Source organism: Ranitomeya variabilis, chromosome 3 (assembly GCF_051348905.1).
Source record: "Ranitomeya variabilis isolate aRanVar5 chromosome 3, aRanVar5.hap1, whole genome shotgun sequence".
Classification (NCBI taxonomy): domain Eukaryota; kingdom Metazoa; phylum Chordata; class Amphibia; order Anura; family Dendrobatidae; genus Ranitomeya; species Ranitomeya variabilis.
In genome coordinates this window covers 778,483,641-778,502,300 of record NC_135234.1, presented here as the reverse complement: position 1 = coordinate 778,502,300, position 18,660 = coordinate 778,483,641, and the positions used below count along the sequence as shown (strand labels likewise).

Sequence of the window (18,660 nt, the reverse complement as noted above, 5' to 3'; positions counted from 1 at the left end):
TGCCATGCATGACTGCCTCTGTAGAGCGCAGCGGTCATCTGCAAAGTGCCATGCATGACTGCCTCTGTAGAGCACAGCAGCTGTCCACATCTGCAGCGTGCCATGCATGACTGCCTCTGTAGAGCACAGCAGCTGTCCACATCTGCAGCGTGCCATGCATGACTGCCTTTGTAGAGCGCAGTGGTCGTCCATGTCTGCAGATTGCCATGCATGACTGCCTCTGTAGAGCGCAGCAGCAGCTGTCCACATCTGCAGCGTGCCATGCATGACTGCCTCTGTAGAGCGCAGCAGCAGCTGTCCACATCTGCAGCGTGCCATGCATGACTGCCTCTGTAGAGCGCAGCGGTCATCTGCAAAGTGCCATGCATGACTGCCTCTGTAGAGCACAGCAGCTGTCCACATCTGCAGCGTGCCATGCATGACTGCCTCTGTAGAGCACAGCAGCTGTCCACATCTGCAGCGTGCCATGCATGACTGCCTCTGTAGAGCACAGCAGCTGTCCACATCTGCAGCGTGCCATGCATGACTGCCTCTGTAGAGCGCAGTGGTCGTCCATGTCTGCAGATTGCCATGCATGACTGCCTCTGTAGAGCGCAGCAGCTGTCCACATCTGCAGCGTGCCATGCATGACTGCCTCTGTAGAGCGAAGTGGTCGTCCATGTCTGCAGTGCCATGTATGGCCGCCTATGTAGAACGTATTGGTCGTCCACGACTGCAGAGTGCCATATATGGCCGCCTCTAGAGCGCAGCGGTCGTCTGCATCTGCGGATTGCCATGTATGCTGCTTTCCGTCTCTGTCGAGAGCTGTGCACTGCGTCTCCCTTTGCTTGCTTTGTATGTAACAGTTAATGTGTAATAACGCGTTGCGCCCCCTGTGGTTGCAGTGAGAAGGTGCTGGGCGTTGTGCACAGTTCAGGCCTCAGTGATCCTGGCCCTGTGCGCTGGGAGCTCGCTCTGTGCTTGCTTGTGGCCTGGATCATCATCTTCCTCTGTATGATAAAGGGAATCCGCAGCTCTGGAAAGGTGAGAAGTTGCCCCGCTATCCGTCCCTCACCCCGCTATCCGTCCCTCACCCCCCTATCCGTCCCTCACCCCCCGTGCTTCTGCGCCATTCTCACCACTCGGCTATGTACAGATTGTGTATTTTACAGCCACGTTTCCGTACTTCGTCATGATCGTTCTCATCATCCGGGGAGCAACGCTGGAGGGGTCTATAGACGGCGTCCGATTCTACCTGTCCGCTGACTGGAAGAGATTGCAGAGCGCTCAGGTACGACCATTATATTGTATACAGCACATAGAGCACTCAGGTACGACCATTACATTGTATACAGCACATAGAGCACTCAGGTACGACCATTACATTTTATACAGCACATAGAGCGCTCAGGTACGACCATTACATTATATACAGCACATAGAGCACTCAGGTACGACTACTACATTATATACACATAGAGCGCTCAGTACGACCATTACATTATATACAGCACATAGAGCACTCAGGTACGACTATTACATTATATACAGCGCATAGAGCACTCAGGTACAACTATTACATTATATACAGCACATAGAGCACTCAGGTACGACCATTACATTATATATAGCACATAGAGCGCTCAGGTACGACCATTACATTATATACTGCACATAGAGCACTAAAGTACTATTACATTATATACAGCACATAGAGCGCTCAGGTACGACCATTGCATTATATACTGCACATAGAACACTCAGGTACGACTACTACATTATATACACATAGAGCGCTCAGTACGACCATTACATTATATACAGCACATACAGCACATAGAGCACTCAGGTACGACTATTACATTATATACAGCATATAGAGCGCTCAGGTACGACCATTACATTATATACAGCGCATAGAGCACTCAGGTACAACTATTACATTATATACAGCACATAGAGCACTCAGGTACGACCATTACATTATATATAGCACATAGAGCGCTCAGGTACGACCATTACATTATATACTGCACATAGAACACTCAAGTACTATTACATTATATACAGCATGTAGAGCGCTCAGGAACCACCTCTACATTATATACTGCACATAGAACGCTCAGGTACCACCTCTACATTATATACAGCACATAGAGCGCTCAGGTACCAACTCTACATTATATACAGCACATAGAGCGCTCAGGTACGACCATTACATTATATACAGCACATACTGTAGAGCGCTCAGGTACGACTATTACATTATATACTGCACATAGAGCACTCATGTACCACCTCTACATTATACACAGCACATAGAGCGCTCAGGTACCGTCTCTACATTATATACAGCACATAGAGCGCTCAGTTACCAACTCTATATTATATATTGCACATAGAGTGCTCAGGTACCACCTCTACATTATATACTACACATAGAGCACTCAGGTACCACCTCTACATTATATACAGCACATAGAATGCTCAGGTACCATCTCTACATTATATACAGCACATAGAGCGCTCAGGTACCAACACTATATTATATATTGCACATAGAGCGCTCAGGTACCACCTCTACATTATATACTACACATAGAGCGCTCACATACCACCTCTACATTATATATAGCACACAGAGCGCTCAGGTACCACCTCTACATTATATACAGCACATAGAGCGCTCAGGTACCAACTCTACATTAGTCATGGCTGAAAGTGTTGGCACCCTTGAAATTGTGTAAGAAAATGAAGTATTTCCCCCAGAAAATTATTGTAATTACACATATTTTGTTATTACACATTTAGTTCCTTTGTTTCTGTTGGAACACACAAAAAACAGAGATAAAAAGGCAAGTTGGACACCATATCACGCAAAATCCCAAAAATGGGCAGGACAATATAGAGCTTTTTGGTAAAGCGCATCATTCCACTGTTTACTGAACATGGAATGAGGTCTACAAAGAAAAGAACACAGCACCTACAGTCAGATATGGTGGAAGGTCAAAGATGTTTGGGTTTGCTTTTTTTTGCCTCTGGCACTCTGTGCCCTGACTGTGTACAAGGAATCAAGAGATCTGAAGATTGCCAAAGGGTTTTGGGTCACAATGTAGTGCCCAGTGTCAGAAAGCTGGGATTGTGTTCTTGGTCATGGGTCTTCCAGCAGGACAATGACCCCAAACATACTTCAAGAAGCCCCAGAAATGGATGGAAACAAAGTGCTGGAGAGTTCTGAAGTTGCAGCAATGAGTCCGGATCTAAATCCCATTGATCCCCTGTGGAGAGATCTCACAATCGCTGTTGGGAGAAGGTGAAATATGGGATCAGGAGCAGATTGTAAGAAGAGTCCAAGATCCCGGCTGAGAGGAGGAAGCAGCTTGTGATGGTTATAGAAAGCGACTGATCACAGTAATTTATTCCACAGGGTGCAACCAAATAGTAAGTGGAGGGTGCCAACAGTTGTGTTTGGCCTATTTAGGGGGTTTTGTGTAAAATTTTGTCCAATTTTGTCTTTTTTTTTTCTGTTTTTTTGTGTTGTTCCAAAACACACAAAAGAAATAAACCTGAGTATAACAAAACGTGGGGACTTGTAGTAATGTTCTGGGAGGAATGCTTCATGTTCTGGAACAATTTCAAGGGTGCCTACACTTTTGGCCATGACGGTATATTCCCCATGTAGAGCGCTCGGGTACCACCACTATGCTTTAGACCTCCACATTTTGTGTGTTCCCGTCCTCTTGTGTTTAGTAAACTCTCGCTCGCGCCATGTTTGTGTCTCAGGTGTGGAATGACGCGGCGTCTCAGATCTTCTACTCTCTGGGCATCGGTTTCGGGGGGCTGCTCTCCTTGGCCTCGTACAACCAGTTTGATAACAATGTGATCAGGTGAGGTTGCACTCCTACCCCGGCCGCGGGGGGCGATGGTGGAACCCCGACCCTCTGTAGTACTCTGCCCAGCTTATGCAGAAAGTGCTCATGATGGGTGTTGGGCTCAACATGGCGACCGACCACATTACAGATCGGTCCGGACCAGTATTGTGTGCGGTATATCGGCCCTGTATACGGTATATAGCACTGTATGCCTGTGTGTGTCCTCGGCTCCATTCACATTGGGCTGTTATGTCACGCAGGGACACGCTGATCATCACCATCGGGAACTGCTGCACCAGCTTCTTTGCAGGATTCGCCATTTTTTCAGTGCTGGGCCACATGGCCTGGAAGAAGAAGGTTCCGGTGGGGGAAGTGGCAGACTCAGGTCAGTAATCTGGGGGTCCTTGGTATTTAGCAATTGGTGACTTCATCCATATAATGGTCCACGTAACCACCACATAGTCCTCCATCTAACAGGCCACATAATTCTCCATTTTTCTCCACCAGGTCCGGGCCTGGCATTTGTCGCTTACCCAGAAGCCCTCGCTCTGCTGCCGGGCTCCATCTTCTGGTCCATCCTGTTTTTCCTGATGCTCTTCACTCTGGGAGTGGACACTTTGGTAAGTGACCCCCCGATATGTACACCTGACCACCCCTGAGATGTTCACCCCACTACACCCCATGAGATGTAATTCTGACACCCCCCCCCGAGATGTACTCTGAGATGTAATCCCGACCCCCTGAGATGTTCTCCCCACTACACCCCCGAGATGTAATCCCGACCCCCCGGGATGTTCTCCCCACTACACCTCCGAGATGTAATCCCGACCCCCCCGAGATGTACACCCGACCCCCCGAGATGTACACCCCACTACACCCCGAGATGTAATCCTAACCCCCCGAGATGTACACCCCACTACACCCCGAGATGTAATCCTAACCCCCCCAAGATGTACACCCGACCCCCCGAGATGTACACCCCACTGCACCCCCCGAGATGTACACCCCACTGCACCCGCTGAGATGTAATCCTGACCCCCGAGATGTACACCCGACCCGAGATGTACACCCCCTGAGATGTACAACCGACCCCCCCGAGATGTTTTCCCCACTACCCCCCCGAGATGTAATCCCGACCCCCCCAAGATGTACACCCGACCCCCCCGAGATGTACTGAGATGTACACCCGACCCCCCCGAGATGTTTTCCCCACTACACCCCCGAGATGTAATCCCGACCCCCCCCCAGATGTACTCCCGACCCCTCCGAGTGTACACCCGACCCCTCCGAGTGTACACCCGACCCCCCGAGATGTACTCAGAGATGTACACCTGACCCCCCCCGAGATGTTCTCCCCACTACACCCGAGATGTAATCCTGACCCCCCCAGATGTACTCCCGACCCCTCCGAGTGTACACCCGACCCCCCGAGATGTACTCAGAGATGTACACCCGACCCCCCCGAGATGTACTCCCCACTGCACCCCCAAGATGCAATCCCGACCCCCCCTGAGATGTACACCTGACCCCCCGAGATGTTCTCCCCACTACATCCCCCAGATGTACTCCCGACCCCTCCGAGTGTACACCCGACCCCCCGAGATGTACTCAGAGATGTACACCCGACCCCCCCCCCCCCGAGATGTTCTCCCCACTACACCCGAGATGTAATCCCGAACCCCCCGAGATGTTCTCCCCACTACACCCGAGATGTAATCCCGAACCCCCCGAGATGTTCTCCCCACTACACCCCCAAGATGCAATCCCGACCCCCCCGAGATGTACACCTGACCTCCCGAGATGTTCTCCCCACTACACCCCTGAGATGTAATCCTGACCCCCCCAGATGTACTCCCGACCCCTCCGAGTGTACACCTGACCCCCCGAGATGTACTCAGAGATGTACACCCGACCCCCCCCGAGATGTACTCCCCACTACTCCCTGAGACGTACTCCCGGCCCCTGAGATGTACTCCCGAACCCCCCCGAGATGAGTGGCATCTCCAGCCCGCTGTCTCAGGGGGACGGTGCAGTTGGGGGGATCCAGGAGCTCATTATCTTTTTGTTCTTCTCATCAGTTTGGAAACATGGAGGGGATCACGACCGCTGTCCTGGACGAGTTCCCGTCTCTGCGCGAGTGGAAGCGCAAGATTCTGTTCCTGGCTGGACTCTGCTTCTTCTTCTATCTGATGGGGCTCCTGCTCGTTACTGATGTAAGACCCCTCAATACTGTCACCCTCAGGACTGACACCCCCACAATATCAGCAACCCAAAACATGAATAATATTTAATGATTGACCTACTGAGACTGTCTGACATCAGATCCCAACTAGTGAGACCCCTCCAAAGCTAAGACTCTCCACCCCCGATACTAACTACTCCTAAATATTACCGCCTTCCAATACGGAAAACCCCCAAGAGAGCCGCATTCCAAAATTACCCTAATCTAAGTCTAAGACCCCTACAATAGTGACACCCCAAAACATGAGTGATATGATGGGGAGACGACCCCAAAATCAACACCTCCCAATAGTAACACCTGTGAGATCTGGAAGAAGTCGTGGGAAGGTGTATAATGGTGACGCCTCAAAACCTGCACGGATGAGGTATGGACAAGTGTGGTGGTCTGCAGAGAGAATCGGGGGGCAGCGCACCATACTGAGGTGTCATCTCTCCACAGGGCGGCATTTACTGGTTCACCCTCATAGACTCCTACAGCACAAGCTTCGGCCTCATCATCATCACCCTTTTCATGTGTCTCGGGATCGCCTTCTTCTACGGTAAGTGTCCCGGAGCCCACAGCAGCACAGAGTACTGAAGAGTAAGCAGGCGGCTATTATGGAAGCAAGCTGTCTCTTCAGAGAGGAAGAAGACCACAAATCTAAGTCCACCTACTGGAAGTAGAGATCCTAGAAGTCAATATCGACCCTCTAACGAGCCTGGTCACATGACTTAGGATAAAAGCCAGACACGGTGTTTTGGGTTCTCCCCCTCATCAGTGCAAAGTGTGAGATCTGGTTTGGCTGGGGCAGAGGCGTCTGACCAGGATCCTCCTTATGGAGACTGACATGTCAAGGTATTATGAAAGGTCACAGACTGAGGGTTACATTGCTGGTCCACAAATACAGAGCTCAGCCGAGAAAGTAAGTGGTAATAATGGGGAAATCTCTGCTCACAGTGTCCTCCAGCCTGTCCAGTGTCATTCTCCTCCTCCCCCTATCCAAACTGTCCTCTGACTACTTTCTCCTCTAGTCCAGTATTTCATCCTCCGCTTGTTGTCCTGCTCCTTCCGACTCCTGACAAGTGACAACCCCTCCTGATGACTCTGAACAACTGATCACCATGACAATTCCTCCTCCTCCCGATGACTGTCCTCAACTCCCAATTACTCCTCCTCTGATAACTCCTACCACTTCTGACAACTCTTCCTCCTGACTACTACTCCCGACAACAAATCCCCCCTTGTGACAACTCCTGACGACGACGACTCCCACTGCCGACGATGACAACTTCCCACTTCGAAACTGCCTCCTCCTCATCACATATCCTTCTTTTCCTCCTCCAGACTCATGTTTCCACTTTTCCTCTTCCTGACTCCTCACTTTTACTTTACCTCTTGACTTCTACTCCTCCTGACTCCTCACTTCACTTCTCCTACTCCTGAGCATTCACTTCTCCTACTCTTGACCCTTCACTTCCTCCTCCTGACCCTTCACTTCTCCTCCTCCTCCTGCTGACTCTTCTCCTCCTCCTGATGTAGGGCCGAGGGGTACCCGGTACCGGGCCTCTGGGTCTCTGCTCTGGGGTTGTCACGGTGACTAGGCCCGGTCCGTGACCCTGCTGAGGGGCGCCCAATGAAAGGTGTGGATGGTGGTGGTAGTGCGGTGCAGTGCTGGTCACAGTAAATAACGAGGACACCAGGTTGCAGTCTCTTTACCTCTTGTTTACTGAAGGTTTGGAGGTACCCAATCCAGAGTACTGTTAACAGGGCTGGCTGAGACCGGCCGGTCCAACGGCACATCCGGAGCTCCCTTCTCAGGTGGGAATCAATGTCTACCTTCTAGCGCCTGTGTGTTGTAGTCCTTCCCTGCTGAGCTCCCCAGGATAGTCCTCACAACTTATTCTGTCTGTCTCTGATGTTCGTTCTCTCCGTCCCCCAGGTGATATGGTAGGACGCACCCATATGACGGGGTAGGCCTGGAGTTCTTCCGGGACTCTAGAGTCGCCCCTCTCCCACAGCTGCCTCCGTTGTCTGCTTAGGTGTTTTAGTGAGACAGCCAACCTGTAATTAGCTGTCCGGCCGTGGTTTGAAGTAATGCTTAAAGTCCCTTACTTTCTCGGCGTTCCGGCCACCGACTGTTTGCGCCTCAGAAGGATGTTGCCTCGGTCTAACAGCACGACTCCTTCTGGTCCTATTGCCTCTTTGCTGTATTCCTGTTTCTTCTCACTTTTTGTCCTTTCTTAGGAATCTGTCAGGATCCCATCCCTGACAGGTCCTCTCTCTAGCTCTTCCCAGTTACTTCTCCCCGTCTTCCTGTCCAACCCCCAGTTTTACCAGAGTGTGAGGAGTGGCCTACTAGATAGGACCACCCCCCCTGGTGGCCGGAGTGTGAAGTGTAGTGTGAATTTCGCTGAGGCCAGGTAGTGTTTGAACCTCTCTGTCACTGCCCAGACGATGGCAAGGAATTCCAGCTTAAAGGAACTGTAGTTGTCAGGGTTCCTTTCTGTGGGACGAAGCTTCCTGCTGGCGTAAGCGATTACCCTCTCCTTGCCTTTCTGGACCTGGGACAGCACGGCTCCCAATCCTACATTGCTGGCATCCGTGTACAGCACAAACGGTTGGTCGTATTCGGGGTAGGCCAGTACCTCTTCTCCCGTCAGTGCCGACTTTAAGCAAGTGAAGGATTCCTCCAGCCCCTCGTTCCAATCAAATGGGGTGTTCCTCCCCTTGGTCTTCTTTGATTGGCCCACCAACAGGTTTTGCAAGGGTGCGGCTTTCTTGGTGAAGTCCTTAATGAACCTCCGGTAATATCCTACCAGCCCGAGGAACTGCCGGACTTCATGGAGGTCACTGGGCTTTGGCCAGTCCTTGATCACTGTGACCTTGTCGGGGTCTGGGGCCACTCCTTCAGCGCTCACCACATGGCCCAAGTACTGCACTTTTGGGTTCAGCAGATGACATTTGGACGGTTTCACCTTTAAGCCAAAGTTGGACAGGGCTTCAAACACCTCAGCCAGGTGCTTCAGATGGTCTTCGTAGGTCTTAGAGAAGACAATGACATCATCCAAATACAGCAGTACGGTTTCAAAGTTCTTGTGCCCCAGACAGCACTCCATCATCCTCTGGAACGTCCCTGGGGCGTTGCACAATCCGAAGGGCATGTAGTTAAATTCACAGAGACCCATCGGTGTCGTGAAGGCCGTCTTCTCTTTGTCCGCCTCCGCCACGGGAACCTGCCAGTACCCACTGGTGAGATCTAAGGTAGAGAAGTAGTTAGCAGATTTTAAGGCAGCCAGAGACTCCTCTATCCTGGGCAGTGGGTATGCATCCTTATGTGTAATGCGATTCAACTGCCTGTAATCAACACACATCCTCATTGTACCATCTTTCTTTTTAACAAGGACTAATGGAGCTGCCCAGGGGCTACAACTGTCTCTCACCACCCCAGCCTCCTTCATTTCTCGCAACATGTCCTTGGCACACTGGTAATGAGCTGGGGGTACAGGGCGGTATCTCTCTTTTATGGGCCGGTGACCTCCCGTGGGGATGTGATGTTGGATCCCTTTCACCTGTCCAAAATCTAAGGGGTGTTTGCTGAATACCTGCTCGTACTCGTGAACCACCCTGTAGGCCCCCTGTTTCTGATGGGATGGGGTAGAGTCAGTGCCCACATGCAATTCCTGACACCAATCTTTCGAGTGCCCTGCAGAACCGTTGTCCTCCGCCACGTTTGACGGGACCAAGGGTTCAGGTGTCTGTATCACACTATTATTGACAGTGAACAGTTTGGCGAGCGTGGCATACTTGGTGATGTGAACCTCTTCCTCCCCACAATTGAGGACACGTACGGGCACCCTCCCTTGGCGGACGTCGACCACCCCCCGGGCTGTCAGGATAGTAGGCCTATTGTCTGAGTATACGGGTTCTACCAAGGCCTGGTAGTCCTTACCCCTGAGGCCTATGGCTGCCCGACACCATATTAACATTTCACTCCTGGGGGGTATCGCGATGGGGTTTGAATCACTCACAGTGACACGACCAATCTCACCACCAGTCAGCTCTACCTGCTGTCTCTGCATCAGAGCTCTGATTTCTTTTTGCAGGGCGCGTTGTTCACTATGGCCAGCGGCAGTGGCGTAACTACAAAGTTATGGGCCCCGGTGCGAACTTCCAAATGGGGCCCCCCCCCCTACCTCCGTGACGCCCCCCCACCCCCTTCCCCTAGATACGCCTCGGACTGTTGCAGGAATCTCCTGCACTGCAACATGGTGTTGGGTGCCAGCACAGCCCGCACAGTGGTATATCCAGCACAGCCCGCACAGTGGTATATCCAGCACAGCCCGCACAGTGGTATATCCAGCACAGCCCGCACAGTGGTATATCCAGCACAGCCCGCACAGTGGTATGTACAGCACAGCCCGCACAGTGGTATATACAGCACAGCCCGCACAGTGGTATATACAGCACAGCCAGCACAGGGGTATATAGAGCACAGCCAGCACAGGGGTATATAGAGCACAGCCAGCACAGGGGTATATAGAGCACAGCCAGCACAGGGGTATATAGAGCACAGCCCGCATCTCATCCCCCCCCCCCCCCCCCCGATAATGGCCCCACAGTCCGGTGAAAATGAAAAAAAAAAACTCTCCTCACCTTTCCTTTTGCCCGCGCTGCTCCTGGTGGCTGCAGTCTGCCCAGGACACTGCAGGTGCGCGATGATATGACATCATCGCGCACCCGCAGTGTACTGTCAGAGGCAGAGCGGGGAATGATGGGAGAGGGGGCGTCAGGTGACGCTCTCCTCCATCATTGCATTGAACTATACCGGTGTCATAGACGCCGGTATAGTTAAATGCGGCGGCGGCGGCGGCGGGGAGGAACAGTGCAGCGGCCCACTACTGGCATCGGCTCTTCTGGCATTTGCCAGAAGTGCCCGATGTCCAGCCCGGCCCTGCCCTGACCTGCCGGCCCGGGGCCCCTGACCTGCGGGGCCCGGTCGCAATGGCGACCGCTGCGACCGCGGTCGTTACGCCCCTGGCCAGCGGTTTCTGCTACCTGTTGCAACAAAACAATAACTTCTGCAAGACAATTTTCTATAACATTAGTACCGATGGTCATCATGGGATTACATTCACGGCGGTCAATATCAACAATTACAATCCCTTGGGCCTTCAGTTCCACCCGCCCCACCTTGATGGTAACCTCTTTATATCCCACTTGTGGCAACGGCTGACCATTACTGGCTATGATGGTGAAATCGTCATCGGGACCACGAGTAATATCGGTGTCCTCCCAATACCGTTTATAGAGTACATAAGGCATAGTCGTCACCTGAGAACCGGTGTCCAGCAAAGCGTTCATGGGGATGCCGTCAACCACTACAGGAAGAACTGGTCGCCCTCCAACGTATTTGGCTCTCCAATGCTGCGGGCCTGATCGTCCTACTCCTGGGGGTTGGCCCTTTGCCCCAGGGGTTGCTCGTTTAAAGGACAGTACCTTGCAAGGTGGCCCACCTGGTGACAGTGGCGGCAGATGGGTCGTCCGTCCTGATGGAAGCGATCGCTGTCCCGGCCTCTGGTCGGTGGAGTCCTCCTCTGTCGCATCCAGGGGACATCTTCTGGTCTGGAGGCCAGCGGGATCTTCTCCTTGGGGCCTCCTGTAGGGACTGTTGAAGAAGTTAACACGTCACTCCTCTGCCATATACGTTGGTGCCTGAGACAAGGGTCACCACTCCCTTACTACATAGAATAAGAAAAACAGTCTTGGCACTCAAAATAGCGCTCTTTTTCAAAAAAGGTTTTTTATTGAAGGAATATGTTCCAGAAATTTCGTAACGTTTCGGTCTTTTTAATGACCTTCATCAGACAAAGACTTGTAAGGCATATGTGCTCATGTAACGTTTCGGTCTTTTTAATGACCTTCATCAGACTGGAATGTACAAACAGAATGAAAAAAATGAATATTTGAAAGTATATACATCCATCAATTATACATTTCATGAAAATATAAATTCATAACATTTTTTTGAAAAATAAACGATTTTCTCCTCAGAGAGCGACATAATAGAGAAAAAGAAACCAAAACATAGAAAACAACAGTATATTATTATGCCAATATAATGGTAGGATAACGACCAATAGGTGGCTCACTGCAAGGGGGTCCCATATAGGACCAATGTCTGTCTAGTAGTCTCTCAATAGTGGGTTCAAGCAAGGCAATCTGGTCACAGAATTACTATGACTGATCATACTCAAAGTAAATATAGGAAATAAAAATGTCCCCTGGTATGCACAAAATGAACAAAAAAACAAAATAAAAGCAGAAACCAAGGAAGAAAAAAAGAAAAAAAGGAAAACAAAAGGCAAAGCATGAATACAAAAATAGTAAGATATAGGAAGTGGGCTGGTTATCTTACCAAAGACTTGTAAGGCATATGTGCTCATGTATGTATACCCATGAGTTCTCTATAAGAAAGAGGGGCCATCCATGTAAACGTCCTAAGGCAAAACAACGATCAAAATATGATGTGTAAGTATGATATATAAGTGCACCCCATTTTTTAGTGCAGGCATTCAGTGGCAGTGCTTACAAAAACGTCCCTGTTCTAAAAGTGAAGCTCCTTACCAGTCAAAAGTATGGTGATGGGATCCGACGCTGCCGCGTGTGAAGTACAGGGGATGGTACATGGACGCCATGAACTTATACGGAGCGGCTTCCTCTTTATATGGTGGCTAGACCGGAAAGATTAGGTAGCGGCGCTTAAGTGACATGGTGTGTGTCACTGGACCGCATGTGGCACGCAAATCTGCCCTGTGTCGCGCTTACAATATGCGTCACTGTTGTGAGGAATCCTGTCTAACGCAGCGCGTCTCAAACCGGAAGTGCGTCACCGTGCTCCTCGGTCCGGCGGAAGTGCTCAGTGAAACGCTCTGGTGGAGCGCAAACAATGCTCGGAGGTGCAAGACAATTTTCTATAACATTAGTACCGATGGTCATCATGGGATTACATTCACGGCGGTCAATATCAACAATTACAATCCCTTGGGCCTTCAGTTCCACCCGCCCCACCTTGATGGTAACCTCTTTATATCCCACTTGTGGCAACGGCTGACCATTACTGGCTATTATGGTGAAATCGTCATCGGGGCCACGAGTAATATCGGTGTCCTCCCAATACCGTTTATAGAGTACATAAGGCATAGTCGTCACCTGAGAACCGGTGTCCAGCAAAGCGTTCATGGGGATGCCGTCAACCACTACAGGAAGAACTGGTCGCCCTCCAATGTATTTGGCTCTCCAATGCTTTGGGCCTGACCGTCCTATTCCTGGGGGTTGGCCCTTTGCCCCAGGGGTTGCTCGTTTAAAGGACAGTACCTTGCAAGGTGGCCCACCTGGTGACAGCGGCGGCAGATGGGTCGTCCGTCCTGATGGAAGCGATCGCTGTCCCGGCCTCTGGTCGGTGGAGTCCTCCTCTGTCGCATCCAGGGGACATCTTCTGGTCTGGAGGCCAGCGGGATCTTCTCCTTGGGGGCCTCCTGTAGGGACTGCACCGTCCGGGTCAGGGCAGCAACGCTCTTGGTCAGCTCCTGCATCTGGAGGCGGAGTCCTGCAGGGGAGTCGTCCTCTAGGCTCTGGGCGTCGGCCTCGGTGGCAACTGGGGCATCCGACGCCACCTCCTGGTGGTATGTGAGAGCGGGGCGCCTGGGTGGTATTGTGCGGCTGGGTTGTCGCTCCTGCAGGGCCTGGATAGCTTTATCCTTGAATTGCGCAAAAGTCAAGTCTGGATTCTGCATGGCCAGGAATTGTAATTGGCCCCTTTGGTGACTGCACAGGAGCCCCTCAATGAACTGCTCTTTCAGGAGTTTATCCTCATCCTGCATGCTGCCGGGGTCACTCTGCTTAATGGCCCGCAGCACCTCCTGGAGATTAAGGGCATAGTCCCGTAAGCTATCCTGCGGTCTCTGTTTGCATCCATAGAAAGTCAGTTTAATTTCTGTAGCAGTGCGGGTATCAAAGGTGGCTTTGAGCTTTGCATAAACCTGCTGTGCCGTTCCCTTATCCGCGGCGGGCCAGGACTTCACTTCCCTCAAAGCCGCCCCAAAGAGTTGGCCGATTATCATATGAACCTTCTGAGGCTCTGTCAGGGGATAGAACTCGAGCAGGCTGCAGAGCCCTTCCTTAAAGTCAGTGAATGTATGCGACTCCCCGGAATATCGTGGGAGCCAGGCCGCTCCGGGCAGGTACGGCATGGAGAAGGGCATTATGGCTTTTGTGGTAGCGGCAGTGTCCGACTGGTTGATGGGGGCAGCGGGCTCTGCGGCCACCGGTGGCGATATTAGGGCCGCGGCTACATCCGCTAAGGGGAACGGAGCTGCCTCTGCGTTCACGGCTGCGACCGCCGCCTCCGCTTCCCCTGACTCGGACATGGCTGTCCCTTCCTCCCACTAACCTGCTGGAGGTTGGAGTTTCTCTTCCGGGGTTGGCACTTTTCCGCGCTTCTTTTGATCGGTTCCGCCCACGAAGCTAAGGCTCCTCCCTCCGTGCGCGGCAATGGCGAATTGTGGCGGGAACCCTTGGCAGCAATTGGCAATGCACAGTCTTTGCAATAAGTCACAGTCCAAGCACAACAAATCACAGTTCCAAGGCACACATGACCTGATTCCTCAGGCTTAAGTAGATCCTGTTCGTGACGCCAAGTTGTAGCGCCCCCACTGCCGCAGGGCCGAGGGGTACCTGGTACCGGGCCTCTGGGTCTCTGCTCTGGGGTTGTCACGGTGGCTAGGCCCGGTCCGTGACCCTTCTGAGGGGCGCCCAATGAAAGGTGTGGATGGTGGTGGTAGTGCGGTGCAGTGTTGGTCACAGTAAATAACGAGGACACCAGGTTGCAGTCTCTTTACCTCTTGTTTACTGAAGGTTTGGAGGTACCCAATCCAGAGTACTGTTAACAGGGCTGCCTGAGACCGGCCGGTCCAACGGCACATCCAGAGCTCCCTTCTCAGATGGGAATCAATGTCTACCTTCTAGCGCTGTGTGTTGTAGTCCTTCCCTGCTGAGCACCCCGGGATAGTCCTCACAACTGCTTCTGTCTGTCTCTGATCTTCGTTCTCTCCGTCCCCCAGGTGGTATGGCTAGGACGCACCCGTATGACGGGGTAGGCCTGGAGTTCTTCCGGGACTCTAGAGTCGCCCCTCTCCCACAGCTGCCTCCGTTGTCTGCTTAGGTGTTTTAGTGAGACAGCCAACCTATAATTGGCTGTCCTGCCGTGGTTTGAAGTATTGCTTAAAGTCCCTTACTTTCTCGGCGTTCCGGCCACCGACTGTTTGCGCCTCAGAAGGATGTTGCCTCGATCTTACAGCACGACTCCTTCTGGTCCTATCGCCTCTTTGATGTATTCCTGTTTCTTCTCACTTTTTGTCCTTTCTTAGGAATCTGTCAGGATCCCATCCCTGACAGGTCCTCTCTCTAGCACTTCCCAGTTACTTCTCCCCGTCTTCCTGTCCAACCCCCAGTTTTACCAGAGTGTGAGGAGTGGCCTACTAGATAGAACCACTCCCCCTGGTGGCCGGAGTGTGAAGTGTAGTGTGAGTGTTACCTGATCAGGTGAACTCCTTTAGTGCAGTCAGACGTAACATCACTCCCCTTAGTGGCAGAGCGACATTACTGCAACGACCAGGACTCTGGGGCGCTGCACTGACTCTTCACTTATTCTTCTCCTCCTTCTCCTCCTCACTTTTCACTCCTCCTCCTGACTCTTCTTATTCTTCTTCTCCTTCTGACTCTTCACTACTTATTCTTCTCCTTCTCCTCACTCTTCACTACTTCTTCTCCTCCTCCTCCTCCTCCTCCTCCTCCTCCCTCTTCAATTCTCTTCCTCCTCCTCCCTCTTCACTTCTCCTTCTTCTTCTGACTCCTCACTTCTCCTCCTATTTCTGACTGCTCACTTCTCCTCCTCCTCCTTCTTCTCCTCTTCCTGGTAGCAACTTATCGCTATTCAAAACAAAATATCGGACAAGTTTACATTGGACATGTCTGATCCTGTTTTCCCTGACCCTTTACATGTGCCATCTGTGCAGTTGACAGAATTCAGAATCCGAGTTCGGGTTTCATGTCACCATCTGAGTCTACGAAATAAAGTACAGACGTGTCCGAGCCGAAACATTGAGCTCATTCTGGGAAATGCTCCACAATCCAAGGCTGTGCTCTGCGGCCTCCATCCCTGCGGCCTCCATCCCTGCGGCCTCCATCCCTGCGGCCTCCATCTCTGCGGCCTCTATCCCTTCAGCCTCCGTCTCTGCGGCCTCCATTCCTTTCAGTCTCCACCCCTGCGGCGTCGCTCTTTACATAGTGGAGGGAGCTGGGCCTCCCGTAGCACTGAGTGTTTCAGGAGAGGAGGGCTGTGAATACTCTGCGCTCGACCGCTGATGGACATTTACTGAAATGTTCTTTTACATTTTTTCAGGTGTGAACCAGTTCTGCCAGGATATTATAGACATGAGCTGCAGATGCCCCCCATGGTGCACCAAGCTCCTCCTGTACTTCAAGGCATGCTGGGTCTTCTGCACCCCCGTCCTGCTGCTGGTGAGTGGTCTCTATTCGTGGCTCTGCGCCCTGTATACAGTGTCCTCTGCACGTGGCTCTGCGCCCTGTATACGGTGTCCTCTGCACGTGGCTCTGCGCCCTGTATAGTGTCCTCTGCACGTAGCTCTGCGCCCTATATACAGTGTCCTCTGCACGTGGCTCTGCGCCCTGTATACAGTGTCCTCTGCACGTAGCTCTGCGCCCTATATAGTGTCCTCTGCACGTGGCTCTGCGCCCTGTATAGTGTCCTCTGCACGTAGCTCTGCGCCCTATATACAGTGTCCTCTGCACGTGGCTCTGCGCCCTGTATACAGTGTCCTCTGCACGTGGCTCTGCACCCTATATAGTGTCCTCTGTCCGTGGCTCTGCGCCCTATATACGGTGTCCTCTGCCCATGGCTCTGCGCCCTGTACACAGTGTCCTCTGCACGTAGCTCTGCGCCCTATATAGTGTCCTCTGCACGTGGCTCTGCGCCCTGTATACAGTGTCCTCTGCACGTGGCTCTGCGCCCTGTATAGTGTCCTCTGCCCGTGGCTCTGTGCCCTGTATACTGTGTCCTCTGCACGTGGCTCTGCACCCTGTATAGTGTCCTCTGCCCGTGGCTCTGCGCTCTGTATACGGTGTTTTCTGCATGTGGCTCTGCGCCCTATATACAGTGTCCTCTGCACGTGACTCTGCGCCCTGTATACTGTGTCCTCTCCACGTGGCTCTGCACCCTGTATAGTGTTCTCTGCACGTGGCTCTGCGCCCTGTATAGTGTCCTCTGCCCGTGGCTCTGCGCTCTGTATACAGTGTTTTCTGCATGTGGCTCTGCGCCCTATATACAGTGTCCTCTGCATGTGGCTCTGCGCCCTGTATACTGTGTCCTCTCCACCCTGTATAGTGTCCTCTGCACGTGGCTCTGCGCCCTGTATACTGTGTCCTCTCCACGTGGCTCTGCACCCTGTATAGTGTTCTCTGCACGTGGCTCTGCGCCCTGTATAGTGTCCTCTGCCCGTGGCTCTGCGCTCTGTATACAGTGTTTTCTGCATGTGGCTCTGCGCCCTATATACAGTGTCCTCTGCATGTGGCTCTGCGCCCTGTATACTGTGTCCTCTCCACCCTGTATAGTGTCCTCTGCACGTGGCTCTGCGCCCTGTATACGGCGTCCTCTGCACGTGGCTCTGCGCCCTGTATAGTGTCCTCTGCCCGTGGCTCTGCGCTCTGTATACGGTGTTTTCTGCATGTGGCTCTGCGCCCTATATACAGTGTCCTCTGCACGTGGCTCTGCGCCCTGTATACTGTGTCCTCTCCACGGGGCTCTGCGCCTTATGCTGCCCTCTGCTGGTGATGTGGAATACAGGCGACACAATGACTGCCCTCTAGTGGTCACAGTGAACACTGCCTGCACTTTTCTGTTACTTGCTTTTCTTTGCAGTTTATTCTTTTCTACATCTTCATGGAAATGTACAACACCCCCCTCCACTACGGCCACTATGAGTACCCCCGCTGGGGCAAAGCCCTGGGGATCTGCATGGGGACCTTGTGCTGTATCCAGATTCCAATCTGGGCCGGAGTCGCCATCTTCCAGCAGTCGGGGACGCTTGTTGATGTGAGTAATTAATGGTGATGTGCAGAAAATGTCCTATTCCGCACCCCTCCCCGATTGTCAGTGTGTCCTGGTCCTACACCGACCACAAGTGTCAATGTCCCATTGCCTCTCAAGGCAAGACTGTCCTGCTTGTCCTTTTCTCCTCCCCCTCCTCCCAGTGTTGCCATGTCCTCATCTCACGACCACTCCACCGTGCCCTCGTCCTGCTTGCTCTCCCGCTCGTTGTCTTGTCCTTGTTCTGCCCACTCTCGTGTCCTCGTATTTCCTCCACTCCACCCACGTGGTCGTGTCCTCGTCCTGTCTCCTCCCCATCTGTGTGGTAGTGTCCTCATCCTGCCTCCTCCTGACCAGCGTGGTCATGTCCTCATCCTGCCTCCTCCTGACCAGCGTGGTTGTCCTCATCGTGCATCCTCCCGACC

At 52.3% G+C, this 18,660-nt stretch overlaps 1 protein-coding gene across 2 annotated transcripts in view; it reads left to right on the top strand.

Moving 5' to 3' along the window:
* The window catches only part of LOC143817488 (sodium-dependent proline transporter-like), a 53,930-nt gene that overhangs the window by 33,222 nt on the left and 2,048 nt on the right, over nucleotides 1–18,660 (top strand). For both annotated transcript variants that reach the window (XM_077298943.1, XM_077298944.1), the window contains exons 6-14: nucleotides 885–1,023; nucleotides 1,136–1,270; nucleotides 3,763–3,866; nucleotides 4,112–4,236; nucleotides 4,359–4,471; nucleotides 5,930–6,064; nucleotides 6,532–6,631; nucleotides 16,532–16,650; nucleotides 18,068–18,241. In XM_077298943.1, coding sequence (XP_077155058.1) covers nucleotides 885–1,023; nucleotides 1,136–1,270; nucleotides 3,763–3,866; nucleotides 4,112–4,236; nucleotides 4,359–4,471; nucleotides 5,930–6,064; nucleotides 6,532–6,631; nucleotides 16,532–16,650; nucleotides 18,068–18,241 — 1,144 coding nt within the window. The remainder of the gene's footprint in view (nucleotides 1–884; nucleotides 1,024–1,135; nucleotides 1,271–3,762; nucleotides 3,867–4,111; nucleotides 4,237–4,358; nucleotides 4,472–5,929; nucleotides 6,065–6,531; nucleotides 6,632–16,531; nucleotides 16,651–18,067; nucleotides 18,242–18,660) is intronic.